Source organism: Centrocercus urophasianus, unplaced genomic scaffold (genome assembly GCF_019232065.1).
Source record: "Centrocercus urophasianus isolate 14NV4802_14NV808 unplaced genomic scaffold, USGS_Curo_1.0 seq_16, whole genome shotgun sequence".
In the NCBI taxonomy this organism is placed as follows: domain Eukaryota; kingdom Metazoa; phylum Chordata; class Aves; order Galliformes; family Phasianidae; genus Centrocercus; species Centrocercus urophasianus.
Window position 1 is genome coordinate 6,235,400 of NW_024884711.1, and position 26,565 is coordinate 6,261,964.

Below are 26,565 nucleotides of genomic sequence, written 5' to 3' on the forward strand. Positions count from 1 at the left end.
TTATCCCTGCAGGTCATCAGCTGAACGTGTCCAGCACAGCACTCACAAGACAGGGCTGCACACAGCTTTTATTCCAGAGCTACCTAAGGCCAGCCATTTCCATGGCCCCTGCCTGACCCAGACTCTGAAGAGGACGCTGCCTTTGCCATCGGAACGCAGACCAACGCTACTGACTTGCTGCTCGCCAGCAGCCATTACAGCACTTGAGCAGGTGGGTGCAGTCAGTGCCCTGGGGAAGGGTCATTTCTACACCACCAGAGATGGTCCCTAGCAGCACTGAGGCTCCCATGAAGCCACAAACTGCACTTACGTTCTACCCATGACAGAGTGACTTTGCAGTCACTGCAGTCTTCATGTTGCCCAGACCCCCCTGGGTGAGGGCTGCAGCGCACGTTGGCACAATGAGGCCAGGCCCCATCGCTGTGTTTCATTCCCCTCCCTGCCAAGCCTAGAGTTCCCTGCAGCTGACCACTCTTCTCTTCCTTTGCAGATCAGCACACAATGGAAAACTACACCACTGACCTAGGTGACATGGATGTAACAACAATGATTGACTACGGTGATTCAGCACCATGCCCAGGAACTGAGGAAAAGCACTTTGCAGCAAATTTTCTGCCACCGCTTTATTCACTGGTGGTGATATTTGGCTTCATAGGCAACATTCTTGTTATCCTTATCCTGGTAAAATACAAGAAGTTGAAGAGTATGACTGACATCTACCTGCTCAACCTGGCCATTTCTGATTTGCTTTTTATATTTTCTCTTCCTTTTTGGGCTTATTATGCTGCTCACGACTGGATTTTTGGAGAAGCGCTGTGCCGGATCCTCTCAGGCATTTACCTCCTTGGCTTCTACAGCGGCATCTTTTTCATAATCCTGCTGACCATAGACAGGTATCTGGCCATAGTTCACGCAGTGTTTGCTTTAAAAGCTAGGACAGTTACCTACGGCATCCTCACCAGCATTGTCACGTGGGCTGTTGCTCTTTTTGCCTCTGTTCCTGGGATAGTATTTCACAAAACTCAACAGGAGAACAGACGGTGTACATGCAGCGCTCATTATCCGCAGGAGCGGAGAGATGAATGGAAGCAATTCCTGGCCTTAAAGATGAACATCCTAGGACTTGTTATTCCTATGATCATTATGATCTGCAGCTACACACAAATCATAAAGACATTGCTACAATGTAGGAATGAGAAGAAAAATAAAGCAGTCAGGCTCATATTTATCATCATGATTGTATACTTTTTTTTCTGGGCACCATATAACATTTGTATTCTCTTGCGTGATTTTCAAGATTCATTTTCTATCACTAGTTGTGAAACCAGTGGTCAACTGCACAAAGCAACCCAAGTGACTGAAACAATTTCAATGATCCACTGCTGTATCAATCCTGTCATTTATGCCTTTGCTGGAGAAAAGTTTAGGAAGTATCTTCGTAGCTTTTTCCGAAAGCAAATTGCATCCCACTTCTCTAAATATTGCCCAGTTTTCTATGCCGACACAGCTGAACGGGCCAGCTCCACCTACACACAGTCTACTGGAGAGCAAGAAGTTTCTGCTGCGCTGTAGATTGTGCCTAACAAAAAACAAAGTGGAATTGACTTTTTTGAAATCAAGTCTATGATGAAAGCCTGGAGAATCTCTTCTGGACACTGTCTCTAATGCATCTGCACAAGGTCATGGCAAACAGCTAGCAAAGCTTTTATTTGCTCATAACAGCAAAGCTTTTATTTGCTCATAACAGCGCGGAATTGTACATAAATGAAATGGTTGCACCAAATTAGCTATGAAGATGTGATAACAGAACTCTGTGGCAAACAAAAAGGAAAAAAAAGCTTTTTTTTGGTGGAAGTAGAAGCATAGTTACATGCTACAGAGACTAGAAACATACCTAAGCTGAGAGTCTAACCTAGCAGACTTATAAAATGATCTTCTGATGTGACCTAGTGATTAGAAAATGATATTGCTTCTTTGGAAATATCTCTTCACTGTATTTTACACAAGATATTTCATTCATTTAAACTCAGTCTTGGTCCTTTATTAGCATGGTTGTGTAACTCTGTAAATAATGCTAAATTACTGAGGTTTGTGATGAAAAAGCTTTACAGTCGTTATGGGAAAACTATGCATTTTGGGAAGATGCCAATATTCCAAGGCATATTTTCCTTTGTGCATGGTTGGCTACTGGCCTTTCAGATTTTCCTTCTAATAATTTAACTACAGTCTGAGCTACTAAGTGTTGCCATCTAAGTTAATAAGGAGTTTGATATTTCAGAATGCTCTTTTGATAAACTGCAGTTTTATATGCTACTTGTATTAACAACAAATACAATGGTCTGTCACTGATCAGTAAATCAATGTGTTTGCAATATTTTAAAACTAAAGTACTATACACAGAGCTTTAACCGTGTTAGATCAAGTGCAGATAATAAGGCTTCTTCAGCTTCTTAGTGCAGTGATTTTGTTTGCCATTTTTCTAGCCTACATAAAATAACAACTTTAAAACGCGAAATTAATGGAACTGTAATGGCTGCAAAAACACCACAGCATTAAAGGTGTGAAAATGTTTGACCCAGATCTTTTTGAAGATAAGAATATGCTATAGACATTTTTCAAAACAAACACACGCACAAAAAAAGTAAAAGGATTCACTAATGCACAAAGCCAAAAACATACAGCATCTCTCTCACTTCTGAAGAAGGCATAATTTGGGGGCAATTGCTGTGCTTTTTTCTTCCTGCTTCATGGAAGTTTTCTACAAAGCAAAAGCTTCCATAATTCTTCCATATTTAGCAAGACTGATGCTCAGCTATAACTGGGTTTTCCATTAAAGTTCAGATCTGACAGAGCACATGAACACAGAGAACATGAAATAAGGGGGTACTCAGGTGATGAAAGTCATACTTTTGTCACAATACAAACTGTTTTACATCAAGTTTGCATAGCATTTCTATCATTTCTTATATTTCCCCTAATACTTCTGGTTTTGGACAACTCTGGAGATTCTAGAGGAATATAAAAGTGAGTATTTTAATGGCTGTTCTGATCCAGTAGGGTAATGTCTGTTTCCCAGGTGCCCTGGATAGCCTTTTTTAAAAAATAAGTTTTTCAAATAAACAGTTCCAAGTATCAAAGAAATTTTACATTGCCAAGTGCTTGTGAAAGCAGGAAGTGAAATAGGGAAATATTTGCTCATCAGACCACTATTTATTGTGTTTTTTGTCACATTAAGCGCTACTTTTGGACTACTTCCACATGGGAAACATAACAAAACCATATTACGCTTTCAGAAGTTTGGTTTTTTTTCAGCTTCACATTTTTAAGACACTGTGCAGCAATTACTACTATCAGTATAACCAGAAATTGGATAATTTCAGCATGAAGAGACAAACATCTGCATTTCTTTTTTAAAGAGACAGGAAGCTACATGCAGTAACATAGGTAGGGTTGTTTGTGTATGTTTTGTCTCTTCTACATAACTCATAAAATGCTTTCATATTTTATTCTGTTCTTGCTAAGAATTTTGGGGGTTGGACTCGATCTCTGGAGGTCCCTTCCAACAATTCTGTGATTCTACGATTTCTATTCAGATCCTAAGATAGTTTGTCTTTAAGGAATTACTTGCTCTAGAAGGCTTCGGTGCCAAGTGGGGTACTGACCAGCTCTGCAGGAGCAATGCGCAATAAAACGAATGTACAAGAGCGAACTGACAAGGCTTTCTGAGAGGTACGTAAAAAGAAGAGCCCCAGTCCTTTGCAGTGTTCTCTCCTACAGCATGGATCTTTTCAAGGGACAGCTTCCCCAGCACAGAGCTGAAATGTAGAGACTCTTGGCCTAACAGATCATCAGCTTATCAAGAGTTAGTCACTTCACAGAATCATGGAACGGTTTGCGTTGGAAGGGACCTTTAAAATCATCTGGTTCTAATCCCTGCTATAGGCAGGGACACCTCCCTTTACACCAGGTTGCTCAAGGCCCCATCCAGCCTGGCTTTGAATACTTCCAGGGAGGGGGCATCCACAGCCTTCCGCACTGAGAAGAGAATGTACTTCAGCAAATTACAATACACCAGATTTCAGTAACTGTACCACACTTGGATCCAAATTCAAGAAGAAAATAGAAAATACAGTATTTGGCAGCACTGGTGCATTCAGTTAAAGATTGCCAACAGACAGCCATAATACTTTGTATCATGCAGTTCATTAAAGGTTGTTAACTTCTGCACGAGACTGCTCAATCCTTTCTCCCTCCGCCATCTCCTTGTTTTAGAACAGCCCATAAGGATGATAAATGAAGAGAAATCCCTCCTCATCACAGGTTGCTGTACCGCTGAAAGAGCAGGCAGTAAAACTCAGGGGCTTACAAGCAAAGAACCAGCACCAATTGGTAACACAAGGCCACTGCAACAACTTTTAGCACCTTGGAGTGCCAGTGAAGGCTGCCGGTCCCTAATTATCTATTAACAGACACACTATTTTGGGTCCCTAATTACCTATTAACAGGCATACTATTTTGGTTGATATTTCACTTGGTTTTGTGCACTGAGATAGGAAGAGAGCAATCTCACAGATTACCTCTTAACTCACTCAGATCCCGGGAAGTTAAGCTTTTATTATGTTTAACGTCTGTCCCCCCTGGTGCCAGAGAAGCCTACCTCCGAGTACACCATCAGCCTGCTCGGTTCTGAGGTGACGGTGCCATCTCGTGGCCAAACGGTAGCGCTTGCAGCTGCAGTCCTACGACTCACTAGCAATACTTCTTGTTGCCGTCCTTATAAAATGACCACCTCCAGTACAGGCAGCACGAAAGCAACAGCAAGCCTTAGGAAATATTAATGACAACTAAAGAGCGGAGGCCAATTAAGATCCATGAAAGGAGAGGGAGAAAGAGCGTGAGGAGCCACGTGAAGAGGCAGGAGGCAGCCGCCCTCACCCATTACTCCCCACACAGCTGCACGCGCCCTTCCCGCCCTCTGACAACGGCAGCGCCTCCAACGGGCGCCCGGTAACAGCGCAAGCGAGGTGCGAGTCACTATATAGTACCGCCCGCCCCTCCCAGCCCAGGCCACGCCCCTCGACTGGACAGCGCCCCCTGTCCTTCCCGCGCATGCGCAATGTGAGTCGCCGTTTTCCCGCCCGCCGCGATACTGTAGGGCGCTGTGTGAGGGGTGGGATCGGTGTCAGGGGATGCCGTGGGGGCAGCATCCCACCGGCAGCACCGAGCACACAGCGGTGCTGGGGTTGGGGAGGGAGCGGGAGATCTGGGTTGGGTGTGTAGGGCGGTGGCTGAGCCTCAGTGCGAGGAGGGGCCCCGGGGGAAAGGGGGGGGCTGCCGGTGGGATCGGCGCGCGAATCTCACCGGGGTTTGCTTCTCAGTTAAAGGATGAAAGGCAGCAAGGAGCTGTTCTTGGTGAAATTCGTAAAATCTTCTGGGAGCTCGGAGTATTTCTCGAAAGCTTTGGAGGTAGGTGTAAGCTGTGGGCCTGCTGGATGTTCCGCTGAGGTGATCTCGGTGGTGAATGCAGCCTGCGTGTGTACATGTGGGAATAACGCTGCGCTTACCTAACAGAAGTGTTTCAAGCAATCGTACTGACCAGGTTGAACAAGCGATTCTGTCAAAACTTGCTGACGTTGAGCGAAGTGCCGGGTAGGCCCAGAAGGTCCATGTGATGGTTACTTATCCACCTTAACAGGAAGAATGTGGAGCTTTTTCCCACCTGGAGAGGTTTGACAGAGCTGAAGGCACTGTATGACAGGCTCAGTTCGTATGCAGTGTTTAAGTCTGAATGCTGTGAAAAGCTGGGGGCTGAGGGAGGCTCTTTAGATGCCTTATGTCTGTTCTGCCCTATACTATTCAGGGTGGCTCTGCTGTGGGCTGTTTCAAGTACATGTGTGTTTGTGATTTGCACATTATTAACTATTTGTGGTTTATCAATTAAATAAATGTGGTCATATGCATTGTTTTCTTGCAGTCTATAAAAGAATTTCAGTCAGAAGAACATCTCCAGATTCTTGAAGAAGAAGCAGCACTCAATATAAAAGAAAATGATAAATCCCTTTACATTTGTGATCCTTTCACTGGTGTTGTTTTTAATCATCTCCAAAAGGTATGCTACACATCAACTTATACCAGCTATATTCTTTCCTGTCTAGGAGCTCTTATGGATGTTCTTAGACTGCACATTTTGTGTTCTTGCACTAAATACAGTAGGATGCAGTATTCACAATGAAATCTTTAGAGCTTTGGTGCGTGCTGTATTTAGTGGAGAAGACAACTAGTAAAGTGTAAGGATTATTAAGAAGTAGTGGAAAACTAAATATTGTGGTCAGTTATTTTGCTGGAATCAGGGAGCTGGCTCTCTTTTTTTTTTTTCTCCTGAGTAACATGTTTTTGTTTGACAGGCAGGAAATTGTCCAGCAGACAAAGATAGGCTGTCTGGAATCCAATGGCATGTTAGCTATAGGATGTACTGTTTTTATCAAGCCCAGAAAGTTTAAGAAGGTTGTACTGCAAATTTCCAACAGAATGTGAAAACAAAACTGTCACTTATCTAGTAAAGCTAGACAAGGATAGGCAATGGCCCTGCCTTCCCCAGGATTCCTCAGGTACAAAGCAAACATTCCTTGCTCCAGTGTACCTTCTGCTCATTTTCTTTGTTTTGTTTCTTTTCCATGTTATTTAATTCAGCTTGGTTGTAGAATTGTTGGACCACAGGTAGTCCTGTATTGCATGCAATCCCAGAGATGCGTCCCAAGGGCTGAGTATCCCGTGTATAACATGACAATGGCTGACGTAACGATATCCTGTACCACCCTAGATAAAGATGTTCGGGTAACGTATTGTACACAGTGGATGGTTTAGCAGGTTTTTCTGTGGCATGTGCTTTGTTTATTGCTATGGCATCAGTCGTAGTATATGCAACTGTGATATGATAACTGTGCCTATGCCTATGTCTGATCTTTCTGTTGTTTGTAGAGTATCTGTCATTTATGTAGAGAACTATGGAGAAAAAAGAAGTCTTTTTATAATGTTTGATATACAAGCATGCATGTAGTGGTGTATCTACATCACAAAAGCATATGTAACATTGTAAAGTAGTCATTAATATGGGAATATGTGTAGTATGTAACATTGTAAAGTAGTCATTAATATGGGAATATGTGTAGTATGTAACATGTAAAGTAGTCAGTATGAGAATATGTGTACATTTGAGGATTTTTTTATTAGCTGATTGAGGGATCTGTTGGCCAGCTATCATGCTGAGGACAACATATTTCTGTTTTTTCAGTCTGCGGTTAACATTAAATATCCAGCCAGCTGTACTTCACATGAGTTATGCTAAACTTTTCTTTTTATATATTACAACATTGTTTTATATATGCTACCTGAAAGAACAACCACCAGTAAATTTTTTACTTATGGTAGTAACATCTTTACTTTACTTTTACTTATTATATTGTTTACTGTCCATGCAAATAAAGTGGAATTGACATTTTTGATTAGTTTTTAGAAGAAACCACTGAGAATTGAAACTGATTTATTTTTGGATGTGATGTAGGTTCCTAATTATTTTTTTCTTTTGATGATTTTCTGTAATTTCTCCATTCAGGAAGAAGTTCATAAATATGTACAAATGATGGGTGGACGTGTGTACAGAGACCTCAATATGTCAGTAACTCATCTTATAGCAGGAGAAGTTGGCAGCAAGAAATACTTAGTAGCTGCTTCTCTGAAAAAACCTATTTTGCTTCCTTCTTGGGTTAAGACACTATGGGATAAATCTCAGCAAAGGTAATGAAAACTGGAACGAAGTAAAACTTACTTTGTGTTGGGTCCCAGTAATTCTTATGGTTATGCACACTGCTTGTTTTTTCTAATTGAGACCAAAAAAAAGCGTATTTCTTTTCCCCCTTTCATTCTTTTAGCATGATGAGATATACTGATGTTAACATGGAAGACTACACTTGTCCTGTGTTTCTTGGCTGTACAATTTGTGTAACTGGCTTAAGTAGTTCAGACAGGAAAGAAGTCCAGCGCCTCACGGCTGAACATGGTGGGCAGTATTCAGGGCAACTCAAGATGAATGAATGCACTCACCTCATAGTTCAAGAGCCAAAAGGTAAAACTTACAGCATGCGTATTATTTTCCCTCCTTGACTTGAAGTAGTGTTGCTCTTGCTGCTTCTGTGTAGAAAAGTGGTGTTGATGGGAAGAGTAGCATGAGGCACTCTTACCTTGCTCTAAATGTTAGAATGTGCTGGCACTGGCTCTATATCACAGTTTATTCAGTAGATAGAGCAAAATAAAACTGAAAAACTTCTTGTAGGTGGAGCTTATCAAAAGTGTATGGCAAGATGACATACTGTTAGCAGTGCTGTAAGTGGTGGAACCCTTGATGAAAGCTCTGCAGAGGGCTTCTTCATACTTTGCTGGTTTATAATGGTTTCGTGCCCTGTGATGCAGTACCATGAGCTCACTGTCAAGGAGATTTTATTCCAACTTTAAATAAAGGCAAGTAAATAGCAGCTCATGAGTTCAAGGTAGTACAACTTGCACCCCAAAATCAGTTATTTGAGTTTTCAGATTTTAATGTGCATCCATCTTTCAGTGAACACAGATGCACCAGTCTTTTAGTAACTTGCATTTTTAAAAATTTTATTTAACCTTGAAAGGTCAGAAGTACGAATGTGCCAAAAAATGGAACGTCCACTGTGTGCCTGTGCAGTGGTTTTCTGACAGCATTGAGAAGGGCTTCTGTCAAGATGAGACAATGTATAAAATAGAGACTGGATCAAAACTAAGCAGTACACCCAGTACCTCCACACCCACCAGTCATGCCAGCAAGCTTGACAGTAAGTAACACCTTTTAGGATGCATTTAAGGTAAGGTATAAAACGTTTGGAATAGAAAGAAGGAAGAACTATTTAAAGTTAGTAGAGTGCTCTCTACTTTTGTAGTGATAATGTTTTGAAACTTGGTTTCTGCTTTGCTTTTGTGAAAAGCTGAAAAGGCACATAAGCACTGTTTCTAGTAAGACCAGTATTCAGATACGTGTGTAAATAAAACCTTGGTTTAACCAAGGCCTTACTTATCTGCTCTTCAGACTACATTTTCTTTTAGAGCAACAAAATCAAGTGTGAGAGCTTTCTATTTTTTTTTTCTTTTTCAATTAAGTAATGGAAAGAGAGGAGCCAAAAGTAATGCATCTTCTTTTGTTTCCATTGCAGCTCATTCCCTTTCGGACGTCAGCTGCATTTCCAATGTAAATTTGAGTAGAGTTAATGAAACTGCCTGTAGTTCTGCAACGAGCAGCAGACTGGATCCTCCTCCTGATGAGCTGGAGAACTTGGACATAAGCTCTTTTCAAGCTCCTGAAGATTTATTAGATGGCTGTCGAGTATGTTTAACAATAGACTTATTCCAAATGTTCCATCTTCACATGTGGAAGCACACTAGATTGAGGTGCTGGCAGTTGCTGCTAGAGTAAATTATGTTGCTTTATCAGCAGCAAGTAACACGTTTCTGTTCGATTTATGTACTAGCTTTTGTGTGCCAGGAGCATAAAAAATAAATTCATTATATTAAATGTATAATATGCCTGCATTTTCATAAACATACTTTTAAATACAATAGTGAATGGGTTCCAGAAATGGTGTGTGATTTTGCTTTTTGTTACTTTGTTTTGTTTATACAACTTCTGTTGTATAAACTGTTGGCTGGCTGTTTGTTACATTATTCAATATTCAGATGTTTCAAGAATAATGTACGAAGATGAATTAGTCAAATTTTAAATGCTTCATTTCTCTTTTTTACTTTTCTGAAATTTCATCACTTATTTCTGAGTTCTAGAACAGTCATAGCAAGCTGTATCAAAATATTCTACTTTTTTTTTTTTTTTCTTTAAGGCCTTTATCTTTGCTGTGTTTTCATTGCAGGTCTATCTGTGTGGCTTCAGTGGTAGGAAGCTGGACAAGATGAGAAGGCTTATTAACTGCGGTGGTGGGGTTCGATTTAATCAGCTTAATGAGGATGTTACCCACATCATTCTGGGGGAAGACGGTGGCGAGCTGAAACACTTTTTGGACAAGACACTTCACAGGTTCTGATAGCTGTATTGCCTAAGGACTACTTCTGCCTTGCTTGCTTTCTCCCACCAACTCATGAGCAAGAAAATATGTATTGATTTAGAAATCCTAAGTAGCTCTTGTCTTAAATAAGAAGAATTACAGCTGGTGTTTGCAACTCCTTCCTGACGTGCTCTTCAATACTGTAAATTTTGGGTTGCTATGAGTTGCCTCAGTAAATAGAAAAGTGTTCTCACTGGTGATTAATGTATTAATACACTGAGGAGGAAGGATTTGGCAACCCAGCAGTGGGCTGATATGATGCTGATATAAATTGTAGAAAAGAAATAAGAAACTGTCTGTTCTCATACTTAAGCATGAAGTCGTAAAGTCTGTAAAGTCTGCTTAGCATGCCTTAGTGTTGGAGTTACAGACTTAAGGTGCACGTGTTACATAGTTTGTAGAGTGGAAAAGAAGAATCACAGTTCTGAGACCTGCTGTAACTTGTTTGTATAACGCTTTATTTTATAGGCCTCATATAGTGACAGCAAAGTGGTTACTGGAGTCGTTCAGTAAAGGCTATCTCTGTCCAGTGGAGCAATATATCCCTCAAAACTACCAGCTGTTAGTGAATACAGTTTTGGAACAACCTGATGCAAAGTTAGTTCTTCCCAAAAACAACAGCATCTTGAAGAAGAAAGCTGTGAATGTTGTAAAGTTCCAGCAAGCTGCAGAAGACGACTTCCTCTCTCAGTATGTCAGTAATGATTCTACATTAGGTAGGTGCAAGGCTTAGCATGCCGTTGACAGTTGAACAGGTCGTTAGAATTTGAGTTTTCAAGCACTTAATTATTAAAAGTTGAGCATTTTAACTTCAATATTGTATTTTTAGGAGTCATTCTCCATGCAGCTATTTCGAATTGTCCTTGTTTTTGTCAAACTGCTACTCTTTTTTTTTTTTTCTTCTAGTTGAAGCTGAGAAACTAGCATGTGGTAGCTTCAATGATGTTACTCATGTGACTGTTCAAGAAGAGAATCAGTCTTCTGTCTGTAACGGTTCTTTGGGAGAGCCTTCTGCACTGGATGAAGGAGGTGTATTTGCCAGGAAGAGATTTCTTCTTTTGGGTTTTGGAGAAGAAGATGAGTCCTGCATTGCAGATCTGATTAAGGAGCATGCTGGGAAAACTGTGCCGCTGCAAAGCAGAATCATTGCAGACTATGCTGTGGTACCTTTATTGGGGTGCTCTGTGGAGCCAACTGTTGGTGATGTTGTCACGAATATATGGCTGGTAAGGGAGTTATATTTTCAGTCCAGTGAGTGAACATGTCTATTATAAATACGTCTTGCTAGAATGCAGAGTTACTGGTGGTTTTTCTGCAAATAAGACGTTGAGAAATTAGTCTTATTTCTTTTGGAATTTGCTAAATGAAAGCATTCCTTAAAGCCTCTGCATCTTTATGGTATCTTAGCTATTTCAAAGATGAAATTTTCTACAGGCTTGTTAAATAAGACTCATGACTCAAAGGCTTCTGGTCTGAGGGTCTGCCAGTACTTTAGACTCATAGAATGGCTTGGGTTGGAAGGGACCTCAAAGTTCATTTAGTTCCAACCCTGCTGCCAAGGGCAGGGTTGCCAACCACTAGATTGAGCACTAATCAGGCTGTCCAGGGCCCTGTTCAGTCTGGCCTTGAACATCTCTAGGGATGGAACATCCACACCTTCTTGTGGCAGACTGTTCCAGCACCTCACTACCCTCTGAGCTATTGCAGTTTTCTGTTGCTTTTTGGCTTGATCTGTGATTTATACTGTCGTCTTTTTTAAGGTAACGTGTGTGGAACAGCAGCTCCTCTTAGATCCCCAATCCAATCCACTTTTCACACCAGTCCCAGTAATGGAAGGAGTTACTCCTTTGGTGGACTGCGTTCTTTCTTTTAGCCAATTTACTGGTGCAGAGAGAGACTCACTGGTTTATCTGGCAGGACTTCTGGGAGCAAGGTATATTCCTTTCTGTTCTTATACAGCCACTGTGATTGAATCGCTTACAAATTTCTTCTTTTATAGAATTAAAATGTTTCAACATAAAGTTCTTTTGGGTTCTGTTCATCTAAGTTATGACTGTGTAAATATTTCCCACTCCATTAGAGAAATCTGCTCTGTTTTCACACAGCCTGATTTCTGCCCAAATCCCCTGACTTGGTAGTTCTATAAATTTGCAGACAAAATTGACACAAAAATGTCAGTTTTTCAGATGTCAGATTTTCTACATTCATAGAATCATAGAATGGCTTAGTTTGGAGAGGACATTAAAGATCATGTAGTTGTAGCCCTCCCTGCAAGGTTGCCAACCACTAGGCCAGGCATGCTGGATCCTTTCCAACCTGGCCTTGAATGCGTCTTGAGATGGGGCACCCACGACCTCTGTGTGGTTCCAGCAGCATGTTCCAGCACCTCGCCACCCTCTGAGTAAAAAATTTCTACCTAACATCTAATCTAAATCTCCCCTTTGTTGTTGTTTTTTTTTTTTAGTTCAAAGCCATTTCTCCTTGTTCTCACTATCAGACCATGTAAAATTTAGTCCCTCTCCTGCTTGTAAGCTCCTTTCAATTACTGAAAGGCCGCAATGAATTTTCCTGCAGCCTTCTCTTTCTGGACTGATCACGCCCAATTCCCTCAACCTGTCTTTATAGGGAAGGTGCTCCAGCCCTTCATCATCTTTGTCACCCTCTGGATCCACTCCAGTAGCTCCATATCCCTCCTGTACTGGTGACACCAGGCCTGGACACAGTATTCCAGATGGGGCCTCGTGGGCAGAGCAGAGGGGGACAGTCACCCCCCCACTCCCTGCTGGCCACTCCACTTTTGGTGCAACCCAGGATATTGTTGGCCTTCCAGACTGCAAATGCAAAAGCAAATGCTGCTTTTTGTCCATTAGCACCCCCAAGTCCTTCTCTGCTGGGAAACAGGCCTTGGATAATTCTGCTGGTTCTCTTTGTGTCACTTGAATGTATTTTATAGCATTATAAACTTGCCACAAGTTAACCTTATTTATGACTAAATAAATGTTTTATTAATCTAATTTTAGAGTCCAAGAATTCTTCGTGAGAAAAGCCAATGCAAAAAAGGGAATGTTTGCAAGTACCCATCTTGTGGCGAAAGAGCCGGATGGTTCCAAGTATGAGGCTGCAAAGAAGTGGAATTTGCCTGCAGTCACTGTAGCTTGGCTTTTGCAGTCTGCAAGGACAGGAAAGAGAGCAGACGAAAGCAAGTTTTTGGTTGAACATGCAGATGCTGAAGGTTGGTTATTAGCAAGCTAGGGAATGTGGGAAGGAAGGTCAGATGAATGAATACACTTTCAAACAAGTGTATGTGATATCTGTGTTTTTTTAAAAGAGAAATCAGATGGCTTGCTTATATTTCGTTTGTTTCCTTTCAAAGATGAGAGTTCCACTACTAAGCTTAGCAAGACACCACCAACTACTAAATTTCCTGATTCTCCAGAACAACCTGCTTATCTCCACAAAGCTGGAAAAAAGCCAGCCGTCACCCCTCTTGATATCAACAGGTTTCAGAGTAAAGCTTTCCGAGCTGTAATCTCTCATCATGTTGGGAAAACAGCAACTCCTCCTGCAGCAGGAGGGCTGCTACAAAAAGAACCATCTTTACACCTTGATACACCATCAAAATTTCTTTCCAAAGACAAGTTATTCAAGCCTTCTTTTGATGTAAAGGTAATGCTCTTTGCAAATTTTTGTGTTGATAGAGCCATTGAATTTAAAGATATGCATAAACTTAAAAACAGTACAAAAATGTTATTGTAAGCCTCTTTACCCTGTCAACTACAGCCTTTCTATTTCGAATAAAGCCAGAACGACCTCAGTTAATTTGCATATATTTCTAGTTAACAACATGTGAATTAAATCTATTGCATAGTAGATGTTTTAATGTCGTTAACAAAGCTGCTTTGTGCCTATTGCATTTATGTGTTCTACACCTCATAGAACATAATCTGTTCTTTACATTGAACGACTGAGAAATACAACCAGAAGGCTTGTTAACTCCTCCAGATATTAGGAAACAAATGTTTACTTGTTCTGTGATGAAACACTACTTTAATGACTTTAATAAAGAAAATTATTGCTGCAAATTGAAAAATGGGTTAGGGCTTTGGGTTCACTGTCTCATTCTGAAAGCCATGAAAAACTATCAGCCTTAAAACATGGTGAGGAAACCACCAGGAGTGCTGGAATGGCTGTTGAGTGAATTGAATGTGCTTGTGAAGCCTTCAGATTTGTTTTTTATTATCAGGGCCTTGATTAGAAGGTGAAGTCACTGATTTTTCAGCCAAGTTGTTGGGTTTTTGTGCTAGTGGATTTTTTTCCCCGCTCCTCCCTTCCCCCCCTCTTCCCTTCCAATGGAACAATGCACATTGGAAATGGTTTGGGATTGGGAGTACCTGGCTTTGGCTGCTGGCTTCTTTCCATTGCAGGCAGTTCTCCCCGATGACAGTGAAAAAGGGGATTAAATCATCTCTTTTCTTCTTCCTGTTTTAAATTTGTATACTCTGAGTTTGGGATTCTCTTGTATAGTTTTTGTGCAGTGGTACTTTGATTTGTGCTTGCTAGCTGCTACTGTAGGACACAGTCCTGATTTTATGAGAATGTTGGTTGTAACACCTTCATGAAGGTCAGTCAGTTACTTTGTTTTTTTGGTAGGATGCTCTGGCAGTTTTGGATACTCCAGGAGGTCTTGGTCAAAGGAGCAGGAAGCTGAGCACCCCTCTTTCTGAAGTCATTGGCAGAAACCTGAAATTGGCACTGGCAAACAGCACTCGGAATACAGAAGCTCTTACTGCCAGCCCTCAGCTGAAGGCTGCACAGCCAGAAGTGGTAGGAGATTTTGGTTTTGAGCTTTTGGAACATAAATTGATGAAGAAAATGCTGTAGCTTTTGTGAGTTAAGCTATAAAGGAGTTTGTGCATTGTGATAGATTTGAGTAAAAATGTGTATGATTGTGCATCTTCAGCGGTGAATAAAGCAAGATAAGACACTAGGCAGAAATTTAAAAATCTTTTTCTCCCGTCTGTACTGCCATCCCAAATACTAAGGAGTTGCTAAGCTGCATGGTTTATAAAGCTGTGACAATTCAGTTTTTGTTGTATTAGGATGGTAGGGTTTTATAACAATTAAGGAACTCCTAGGCTCCTGATGAGCAGGATTAAATATTTCACATTGCACTGAAGTTCAGAGCTCCAGCCTAATCTACTCAGAGAAACCAGGCAAAGAAGCGAGAGAAAAGAGTTTTTAGTACTGCTTCTCATGTTGTTGCACATGTACTACAAAGGAGGGGATGAAACTAATGGCATTCAGCAAGGGAAGGTTGTTACTTCTTATTCTGTAGTTTCTGAACTCTAACCTTTTCACTGTGGTAGAGTGCAATGTTTTCGTGGAATCAGGCTTGATAATTCCCTAATTTTGGTGCTTAGGGAAGTGGTCAGTCTGTGATGAAAAAAGCACAGTATGGTTTAGGGATACTGGCTAAGAGTGAATCTTTTGTCTTTGGATTCCTAGTGCTTGGAAGGCCAGTTGTGCTCTCCTTTGACGTGGAGATTGGGAGAAAAAAAATGTTTGCCTTTTCCTGTTATTGGAAATATTATCACATATTGCACTAAATACTTAAATATTTGTGTTCTTCATGCAGACACTTTCTAAACATGATTTTTTCTTTCCCTGTACTTGAACAGGAAGAAGAGCTCAAGCCTCTAGCTGGTGTTGTTATATGTGTTAGTAAAAAACTTAGTAAGAAGCAAAGTGAACTGAATGCTATAGCAGCTTCTCTTGGTGCAGACTACAGGTATCAGACAATAAAGCACAACTTTTAAGCTTCTGCACTGTGGGAATTGAAATAAATATGAATCTTAGTATTCTAATACCCTCATCTGTGGGACCTCTTGCTATAGCTGAGCTTTAAGTTTCACCATCTTAAATGATTTATGTCCAAGAATACAGCCACACACTAATATAAAACAAGTCATGTTTTCTCTGTGTTAGTCATGTTTTCTCTGTGTTCCTGGAAAACTTGATCCTGAAGCCTACTAGTGTTGCAGAAAAATGTTCTTTTTTCCTCTTTTTTTTTTTTTTATGCGGAAGATACTGAAATTTTTGGCATTTGGGAAGTTTAAAATTGACTTTGTATTTTAGATTTTGAATCTGATCTGAAAATGTGTGTCTCTCTGGCTCAGAACTAATTATTTTACAGGTTGTGAACATGGCTAAGTTCTGTGATTAGAGAAACTAAAAAGAATAGGTTGTTACTGAGAGGAACTACAAACTATTTCCATTAGATAACAAGTTAATTTTTATGAGTTTACATTTTAAAATCCTATATTTTATTTTGAGCTTCATGGGCTGGTATTCCAGTTGCAATTCAATATGTAAGTAAAAGAAAAGCACATAACAAACTGCTCACACTTATTTTTAGAAACTGATTTGGAACTTCATTTACTTAGTAGTAACAACAAATCAAAACCCCAAACTGTCTTTTATACCTTTGTCAGATTAAGTTTTGTTTACTTCACAAATGCTTTCAGAAGAGATTGAAGGCGTTCTGTCCTGAAACTGAAAGTTGTCTTTCTTTTGTTATGGCTAAGTAAATAATGAGCGCACTTTCTTCATCAAAGTAGATGTATTTCTAGGATCAGCTGCTGATTCTTTTAGATAAATAATTATATTCTCCAGTTATATTCCATTTTTATTTTCTAGATGGTGTTTTGATGAAACAGTGACACACTTCATCTACAAGGGAGGGCAAAACGACAACAACAAGGAATATAGATCAGTTAAAGAACGAGGAATACATATTGTTTCAGAACACTGGCTTTTAGAGGTATGAAGCTTGTTTGCTTTTTTCCCCCTTTTACTAAAAGTGAACAGAAAAGAAGGCTTAAAACTCATTAGATAGCAGTTGATTTTCTGCTGGAATTTATGTTGAGCATATATAGGAATTGATGTTTCACATTCTGCTTTGAACTTACAAACATTTTTTGCTGGCATGCGTTTCCCTTGTACTCTGTAAGGGAAAAAGAAATTCTCTTCCATTCAGCAGTTCTGCTACATGTTTCCCAGAATGAGAGCTGCATTTTTCTCTGGTGTAAACTACTTCTTTCAGTGATCCTTTTCCTGTACTTAAATATGGAACTTGTATTAATTTTTCCAGTTTCTCATCTTTATAATATTAACTAATATTGTTACAGTGTGCCCAAGAATATAAACGGCTTCCTGAATCTCTCTTTCCTCACACTTATAATCCCAAAATGAGCCTGGACATCAGTGCAGTGCAAGATTTCAGGCCCTCCTCTTCCAGTAAGCTTCCAGCCACTGGAAAACCAGCAGAAGAAAGTGAGGTATGGTGTGTGATAGAAATTCATGTTCTGTGGCATCATTGGAATTCAGTTCACGTGGCTGTTATGTTGAATGTAATAAACAAAGTTGATTGTTTATTCAGTGATATGCTGAAGCAGATTTCACTGGTAATTAATTGCTATTGCAGATGCTGCTTCATGCTTTTCCTGCATTTATAATTCTCTTCTGGGACAATAGAAGCAAACACAGACATTTCAGGATTAGAAGTGCTTTCCACATCCGAAATAGTGTAGTCCATTCCCTGCCTTCTTTTTTAAGTAAGCAAGAGATCCAAGCCATAAACTTGACTTAGAAGACCTATAGACTGCAGAGTAGGTGTTGTCATTAATGCTATTTTTTTGCTGTCTTACTGACGTGGTGGCAGAAAGATTGGCTTGTTCTAAGGCAAGATTATTCTTTATCAGAATTTTCACAAATGATGAACAAAGGTAAAAACAAAAGATGTGGTATTGAAGAATTCTACTTGTCTTTATTGGCTTTAGGTTATTCCAGTGGATGAAGATGATGCTGAAGATGATTTAACAACTGACCAAATAAAGGAAACAGTTGGCACAGGAGGAGAGCACGTTGGAATAAGTGAATCCAGGGGAGGTAAGTATAAATTCCTGTTCTCAGAATAGTCATGTAATGTCAAACTGCCAGTGTAAGCCTTCTACAGTTTCAGGTGCTGAATGTTAAGATGTGAAAGCTTTAGCTACTGTATCTGTTTACCAGTCAAATACAGCTAGCCATTGTTGGTCCATATGAGGGAGGGTTTTGCTCTCTGGTATAAAGATCTTGCCAGCCCATAAAAAATAGGGTAATCATTACAAATTACTTAGTTGCTATTTCTTTAAAAAAAAAAGTTTGATTTTTAGCACAGAAAATCAGTCTTGTATACATTTTTGTGTTATGTAAAGAAAAGTGTTACAGGAGAGTTGTGGAATATAAGGCAGATCACATAAACAATTTCAGAAGTGATCCAAATGTGAATTCCTGCTTGTGACAAGAAAGGGGTGACTTCAGTTATACATTGTTTTCCTGGATAGTCTTTCCTTCCTTGATTGTATAACCTTCCTCCCTGATACAAGGGAGGAAATTGACTTGTGTGGCTGTACTTACTGTAGTAATCTTGATCTTGTGGGCTTTGTTTATTCTCTTGAAGTTTTAACCCAGGCGCTGGAAATGAGGGAGAGCTTCCAGAGGCAGCTGCAGGAGATCATGTCTGCCACATCAATAGTGAAACCACAAGGACAAAGAGGATCCCTTTCAAGGAACAGTTTTGACAGCTCTCCAGCCACTCCTGATAGCGCACGGTCTGTGCGAAATGGCCGCAGCAGGGCCTTGGAAGCTCTAAGGTATTGATTCTCATTACGGTGTATCTTATCTTGTCCTCTCTACTCAGTCACTGAAACATGAACAGATCTTCAGAGTTTTCAGTTGTATTGTCTTTCTGTTCTGATATACTTCATTTTCTTGTAATTTAGGATCTTTAACAAGACCTGCTAGATAAAAATCAGAGTATTATCTTAATCCTAAGATTACATATAAATGAGTATATCTGCTTTTCAAAAAAGTAGTAGAAGATAATTGCTCTTTAATATTGAAGTGAATTGTGCAAACCAACTGATTTGTCTTCAGTTAGTTATATTGTTAGAGATATTTGAGGAAAACAGTGCTGCAATATTTCAGTACCTCAGTCATCTACAAATAGTAGTTGTACTTTGTATAATCAATAGATATCAAGATGTTATAATCACAATATAATCAAGAGAGTTAGGCAAAGTAGACAATGATAACAAAAAGAGAATAAGTGGAAGAGCTTACCCTTTGACTGGGCTCACCACAAAACACCAAGAGAGGTGATCTCCAGAAGAGATCCTTCCCTACTGGGAGCCAGCTCTTAAATAGGTCTAGGAGGGGTGCAGCCTGACTCCACCCCTTCTGGCAGCACAGCTGAATTGCCTTCACCTGTGCTCCTCTGGCTGACTCATGGCTTGCCTCAGGTGATCAATCAGAGGTTCAGGCCGTGACTCAGCAGTTCCCATACAACAAATAGTAGTTGTTCTTATAAAGCATTTTGTGAATATTTATCCTCTTTTCATTTCTCTCTGTGTAATCACAGTGAATAGTATTTTAGCTCCAAGGGTGCTGAGCTCCAATGAGAATGTAATTGAAATCTTGCAAAATCATTCCTTTAGTTGGGAGTTTATTTGCAAATTAAAAGATTCAGTAAAGGGTAGAGTGCACTGATTATGGAATAATTTATCAGTGTGACACATGGTGGAAATATCTCCTGCTTACATTTTGGTTGCCTTTTTTCAGCCACACTGACCCTTAAATCTACAAAGACAGATTGCCAAAGTTGCTTTCATGCTGGAGGCTTCCACGTTTCTGGGCATGCTTTCTAATAATGTCGCTTGGATGTTACAGTTGATGTGATTGTTAGAATGTTACCTCCTAGCATGGTAGTCTTCTGTAAAAACGAAGGAATATTTAAGGTATCTGTGCTTTTTCCCTCAGGCAGTCTCGTCAGGCTCTCACAGATATCAACACGGAGCCATCCCAGAGTGAGCAGATCATCTGGGATGATCCTACAGCAAGGGAGGAGAGAGCGAGACTTGTCAGCAACTTTCAATGGCCTAACAGTCCTTCCCAGTACACAGAGCAAGCTCAGAGTAACGTTAATAGGAACATGGATGAGTCTACCTTCAAAGGGTCCATAGCTGACGCAGAGATTGCTGGTATAGGTAAAATGAAATCAGAAATAAAATACCATTTTTCTTTGGTACAGCATCGGGTTGATCTTTGGAGATTTTAAAATATGGTAATGCTTAAATTTTACTTCAAAAATACCAGATACTTAGAGAGTGAACATCATTGGCATTTCTTGAATGTAAAACTATACTTTTTTCATCTTTTGAGGTCTACTCTATGTGTGTTGCTGTTTCTTAAAAAAAAAAAAAAGAGCTTTCCTAATTATTTGCCATCTGTGGTTAAACACCACGGCAGTGGCAGCGCTTTTCTGAAAATAATCTGTATCAACTGTAGAAAATATCCTCCACAATTTTATTTGGATCCTCAGCTGGTTTCCAGCTAGCAAGTCAGGGTAGATGCAGTGGAATTCAAATAGGAATACTAGCAGCAGAATGTTTTAAATATTAGTAGGTGAAGACTGAAGGAACAGAAAGAAGATAATTGTAAGTGCCAAAAACAGTATCTCAGAGCTACTTATGAATTTGGTTCAGTTATGATTTAGTCAAGATACTGTGCTTATCTTTCCTATTATTTCTGAAGTCTCAATCTTCTGGTGGGACTAAGCAGGACTAAAGCAACACATTTAAGGTTTTTCATCCATTTTGGCTTTTTTCCCACCTCCAGACAGATTAGCAGAATCATTTACTTCTCTGCCCATTGCCACCTCTTCCCCCCCCCCCCAACAAATCTATTTTGTAGAGATTCTTCTTCTGAAGAATTTCCACTGAAAACTGCTGTCCTAGAGGAGGTTGAAGAGAATTAGCTAAATTCAGTGTTGGTTTTTTTGTTTGTTTATTTTTGTTTAAATGAGTAAGTACGTTTAGCATAAGAAGTTAGGCCATTTGAGGTTTTTCTGCTTTTCAAAACAAGGCATCCAGGGGCATAGTCTGTAAGGTTCAGTTGGTGGTCTGTGGTATAAGCACCTTTTAAGAAGGGCAATATTGACATGTTAGCTGTGCATTTTGTAGCACCCTTTTAGGATAACTACTTTTGTACTTTGTCCATAATTATATTCAGCCAAGGACAGGTCCTGTAACAGTGTTTTACTTCCTCAGCTGTTCCTGAGGCTGGAGATGGAGGTACGATTGAAGATCTGAAGAATCCTGTATGTAGAGATCCTGAAACACCCATTAAAGATCACTTGATCCCCACCCCGCAGGCTCCCAGCATTGCATTCCCACTGGCTAACCCTCCTGTGGCACCACAGCCCAAAGAAAAGGTTTGACATTTGAAGAAATGCTCATGATTGTATGTGTTCTAGAAGTGCAGCTATACTTTAAGGGCTGATCTGAAAGTAATGCCTCCTGTATTATTATGTTTGCCCATAACATCAGAGGCAGATGTCGATGGTATGGCAGTAGAGGTTAAATGTTCCCAACAGTATTCCATTACATGTTGTTGCCATGTGACAGATGGCAATAGGGATGCAGTCTGACAAAATGGTGTCTGACATGCAAGTGCCTCTGAAGCAGAAGTGTGGCATTGAATTCTTTGGTGTGGAAAAAATGGCACCCATTGACATCCATCAATGCTTGCTGAATGCTTATGGAGACCAAACAGTGGATGTGAGCACAGTGAGTTGGTGGGTGGTGCATTTCAGCAGTGGCAACAGCATCCACGTGAAGTGCAGTGAGAGGAGCCCTATGAAGAGGAAGTTGGGGGTCCTGGTGAATGAAAAGCTGGACATGAGCTAGCAGCGTGCTTGCAGCCTGGGATGCCATCTGTATCCTGATGGCCAGCAGGACGAGGGAGGTGATTGTTCTCCTCTGCCTTTCTGAGGCCCCATCTGGAGTACTTCGTGTAGGCCTGGGGCCCCTAGCACAAAAAAAACCATGGAAGTGACAGAGCAGGTCCTAAAGAGGCCGTGAAGATGATCAGAGGTCTGAAGCACCTCTTTTATGAAGATAGGCTGAAGGAGCTGGGCTTGTTTAGCCTGGAGAAGAGAAGGCTCCAGGGAGACCTCATTGCAGCCTTTTGCTGCTTTATGGGTGCTTATAAGCAGGAGGGGGAACTCTAGCCATGTTTGGATGATGGAAAAACATTAGGCCTGTATTTTGCAGATGGTATCTGGAATTTAGGCTTAAATGCCAACTGCCTATCTTTGTTCTGGACATAAACCTGGTTCAGAAATATAATGTTGTGTAGTGAACTTGAAAGTAACTAGGAAAAGTAGGCTTTTGCCTTCAGTATATCATTTGTATATCAACTTCCAGCAGCAACCATGTGTCTTCAGAGGGCTGAAGTGCCATGTTAGTGAGTAAACTGTGGTGGAAGTATATAGGGAGCCTTGGGAGTTAAAGAAAGCCTGAATGGATGAGGCAGTGTGATAGATGGAGGATGGTTGCTTCATGTCAGCTTGCCATTCAGTGAATATGGATTAGTTTTTATGACAGATTTATTCAGTTCTGCCCTAAAAAAAGGGGAACCAAGAGGATGTTAAGCAGGTGCTTAATGCTGATTTGATAAGATCCAGCTTTTGTCAAGTGATTGACAGATTTGGTTCTTCTTTTCCATGCTAAAAGAAAACTTAACATAAAAATAACCCAGAATTGCTTGCAGGGAAACAGTCAACTGTCAAACTCATCTTTCTGTAATATTTCCAAAATCTGTTGCTATATTTTCAGGCTGTTACAGAAGATGAGAAGGTGGATGAAGAACCAGAAAAATGCCGTAAATTTCAGCTGTCTTCTCTTAATCCTCAAGAAAGATTTGACTATTGCCATCTGATTGAGGAATTAGGTACCAGATATTTGTGAAATGCATGCAATAGTGTGTGTTGTTAGCTGGGAAAAGAAAGGGCTTCTGTTAACGACACATCAGATCAGAGTTCTCAAATTTATGGTTTTCTGTGCTTGTGAGCAATTCCTTGAATATGTTATTATTATGTGAGTGATCAGCTTTGCCATAAAACAGCAATGGTTTTGTTTTCTGGCAGTTTCTTTCAGCTGTCTCCACAACAGCCCCATTCTTTACTGTTGGGAGTGTCTAGAATCTGCCTTCTTCTGGTGTCTCCCATTCCTGTCTCTGTTACACCACCACTTTTTCTTTTCCCAGAGTTCCTCTTTCCTTGCCAGCTTCTCCCTCATCACTTCAATCGTAATATTTTCAGTGTAAATCTGAGATTTTTTTAAAAATTCAAATAATTCTCACTTTGAGTGATCTTTTTGTGGTACAGCCTGAACTCTAAATAACTTGAATCGTATTAAATCCTCAACTCCAAGGCGGAATAGTACTTGAGAAACAGTGCTTTGATCCAAGTTGCACACACATCGTTGTGGGACATCCTCTTCGAAATGAGAAATTCCTGGCCTCGATGGCAGCTGGAAAATGGGTGCTTCATCGTTCCTACCTGGAGGCATGTAGAGGAGCTGGCTGCTTTGTTCAGGCATGTAGCTTCGTTACTGAGAAACTAGAATGTTGCACTTTTTAATGTCTCGTGTGGCTGAACATTGGGATTTTTAGAGGCTCCAGTACCTCAGAAACTTTTGGCAAGCTTGTCTCTGAAAACAGGTTGCTGAGCAAACCTGTGGGAAGTTTTTATGCATGGCCATGGTAATTACGTGCATTTAAGAGACATATCTCTAATTCTATCAGGAGCTGCTTTGCTCAGATAAAATTGATGCACAGAACTACACTGAGTTGTGATTTGTTCTGGATGTTTGTTGTTTTTTTATTATTTTCTGCTAGTAAAGTTGACAAGATTTCTTTGTAATTCATGCCTCTGATTATTCTAGGAAGAAGATTATGAGTGGGGAAGTGATTCCATACTTAATGTTTTGCCTGGGATCAATGTAAACCAGAAGAAGCTAGCGCTTGCAGCCATGAGGTGGAGGAAAAAAATTCACAAAGGAAGGCAAGAAACTGGAATTACTGAGGTATTGAGATGTGTGTTGGATGTAGGGTGTACAGTGTGGATGGCCAAGACTGTCACTGAGAAACCCAGAAGTTTCTCTGGCAGGAAAAATGAATCTGTTTTACTAAGAACAAAATGGCTTAGCTGGACATCTTCTAGTTAGTTGAGTAACCTTTTAGTGCTGATCTATTACATCTTAATCTATTCCTGAACCACCCACTAGTCATGCTGTTTGCAGAGCTAGACAGGTGGTTACTGATGTATGTAAGCGTAATTCAGCCATTCAGATGCCTTTGTTTGTGCTCTAGCTGGGATTATCCCTTGGTTTTACCAGAAAACCATGGCTGGTGCTGGCAGTAACTCTTAGAAATCCCTGTTGTGCCATACAGGTGAATACAGCTCACTGGAAAGCATTTTCCCATATCTAGCAATGGGTGAAATACTGTACTTCAAACAAGGCGGTAGTTGACACCTCTCCCAAAGCACCTGCTCTGATGTTACACAGTGCAAGTTCTGCAGTTTTTCTGTGACATTTCTGAAGGTGAAACAGGAGCTCACCAAGTCCTTGTAGCTGCTCTCTCCAACCAGACACGAAAGTATTCACTGAAAGGTGGAAATACTGCCAGTGTCTCAACTGCATCAGTGTAACTCACGTGTATTTTATAATCTCCTTTAAATGAGTGTGAGAGAAAGAATGTCCCTTGCCTATTTGGAAATATATTGACCCTAAGTGCTCTTACTCAGCTTTGTAGCTGAGTATGTAATTGAGTACACAGGTTTTCTTAAGATGTTTGTTTCTTGTTGGTGTTGCAAGTGTTTTGAATAGAATGGTTTGCCCACCTTCCATGCAGGTGGAATGGCGTGGTGGAAAGCTGGTGGAGTGCGTGGTGTTCACCTGATAGTTTTACACTGTGCTTTTTTTCTGCCTTCTACAATTTAGAAAAACAGATGATAGCAAATGTTTGTCTGATAGGTACACCTGAAAGAGGCAAGTGAGGGATCTGTGAACTTCATTATGGCTAAATGGAGTCTTTTATCTAGGGAGCGTTCAGTGGCTGGAAAGTGATCCTGAATGTTGACCACACCAAGGAAGCAGGATTCCGACGCCTTCTTCAGTCAGGAGGAGCAAAAGTATGTAGCTTTCTGGGAAAAAGAAAGTACACATTACTGTTTTTTTTTTATCTTCTGTTGTTTTGTTGACTGTTCATTGTTACTTTTTAAGGTATTGGTATAATTTCTTAAACTCTGTGCAGGTTATTGTCTATGCTAGTAGTAGGGCCTAGCCAAAATTGCTCAGACTGCTGAGTACAGAATTTGTGGGCCCTGCTCTGATGAGAGGATTGGCTTTGAAAGGTAAAGATGGTGCAGAATGCACAGAAAATAGTATTTTGTTTTGTGTTGGTTTGATAGTTGAGTGCGTGTTTATAGGTCGTGAGATGCATTTATCTCCCATAGGGGAAGGAACAAAAAAATTAATAGCTTTTGTCTCTCGTGTTTTAATCTGTAGGTGTTCTCTGGTCATTCTGTGTCTTTCTTCAAAGAAGCGACTCATCTCTTTGCTGACTTCAGTAAGCTGAAGCCAGATGACACCAGGGTGAACGTAGCAGAGGCGGCAGCCCAGGGAGTGAACTGCTTGAAGCCAGAGTACATTGCAGACTTCCTCATCCAGGTGTGTGCTGTGCAGGCAGGACAGGGCAGGCCCGTCACCTCCAGCAGGTCACTAGGAGCCTCTGCCAGAGCAAGGAGCTTGCAAAATATTCTAGATGTGTGTGTGTGCAAAGCTCATTTTATTAATTTTACACCTTAGAAAACAACTGAGCAATTTCTTAGTTCTCAGAAGATCCTCCTTGAGCTAAGCAGCTTTTTTTCCCTTTCCTCTATTGAAGGATCCACCTCCCCCAATGGAGTCTTACTGCCTGCCGGAAGCTGAGCCTTGCTTCCAGAACAGCAAAGAACTTGGGACTGGATTATCCCAGAAAAGAAAAGCACCGGGAGAAATGAGCAGAGTCAAGCGATCCAGAATGCACTGAGAAAGCTCTGTGCTTTTAAGTTGTACATTTTATATATTCGTATTTATATTTTTTCATCCTCACCACAAAAATTAAAAGCTTTGAATCTCACTTCTCATTTGTCCTGAGATTAAAATAGGTTTACAGTAATATTCATAGGGAAGATCTTTTTGGTTACTGATGCTGTTAACGATTTGGTTTAGGGACAGCACCGTATAATAAATACTTTGAGATGCTCAGCACACTTTATGTTTGTTTTGGTAGGGAAAACACCACTTGATGAGAATGCCATTGCCATGGATGGTCATTCCAGTAGTGGACTTATATGTTGAGTATTTCCTCTTGGTTTTGCTCCAAGAGAAAATACCAAAAGAGAAACTAGATTTAAAAAAAAAAAAAAAACCAAAAAAAGCTTATACATTTTAGTAGTAAATTATTCCATAAAAAACTTTAAGTTTTTGCCTTTCCAAATATTAACAAA

At 40.4% G+C, this 26,565-nt stretch overlaps 2 protein-coding genes across 7 annotated transcripts in view; both read left to right on the forward strand.

Annotated features, from left to right (window-relative positions):
• The window catches only part of LOC122159720 (C-C chemokine receptor type 5-like), a 12,883-nt gene extending 8,952 nt beyond the window's left edge, over window positions 1-3,931 (forward strand). The window contains 3 exon segments of the mRNA XM_042817532.1: window positions 1-89; window positions 92-211; window positions 491-3,931. Coding sequence (XP_042673466.1) covers window positions 1-89; window positions 92-211; window positions 491-1,572 — 1,291 coding nt within the window. The 3' untranslated portion in view covers window positions 1,573-3,931.
• Window positions 3,932-5,099: 1,168 nt separating this feature from the next.
• Window positions 5,100-26,195, forward strand: TOPBP1 (DNA topoisomerase II binding protein 1). 6 transcript variants are annotated; one of them, XM_042817517.1, is made up of 28 exons: window positions 5,100-5,118; window positions 5,379-5,466; window positions 5,975-6,109; window positions 6,691-6,834; window positions 7,613-7,794; window positions 7,929-8,122; window positions 8,676-8,855; window positions 9,231-9,400; window positions 9,939-10,102; window positions 10,599-10,846; window positions 11,037-11,356; window positions 11,891-12,063; window positions 13,151-13,362; window positions 13,504-13,796; window positions 14,781-14,954; window positions 15,809-15,918; window positions 16,827-16,950; window positions 17,318-17,467; window positions 17,969-18,077; window positions 18,631-18,823; window positions 19,989-20,215; window positions 21,278-21,441; window positions 22,847-22,961; window positions 23,444-23,607; window positions 23,957-24,097; window positions 25,117-25,206; window positions 25,583-25,744; window positions 25,962-26,195. In XM_042817517.1, the coding sequence occupies exons 2-28, from the start codon at window positions 5,386-5,388 to the stop codon at window positions 26,103-26,105; spliced, it is 4,563 nt and encodes a 1,520-aa protein (XP_042673451.1). In that variant the 5' UTR covers window positions 5,100-5,118; window positions 5,379-5,385; the 3' UTR covers window positions 26,106-26,195. The 6 variants fall into 6 exon arrangements, with proteins under 6 accessions (XP_042673451.1, XP_042673450.1, XP_042673452.1 ...); XM_042817516.1 differs by having other exon boundaries at window positions 5,118-5,151; XM_042817518.1 differs by lacking the exon at window positions 5,100-5,118 and adding an exon at window positions 5,145-5,163.
• The last annotated feature ends 370 nt before the right edge of the window (window positions 26,196-26,565 follow it).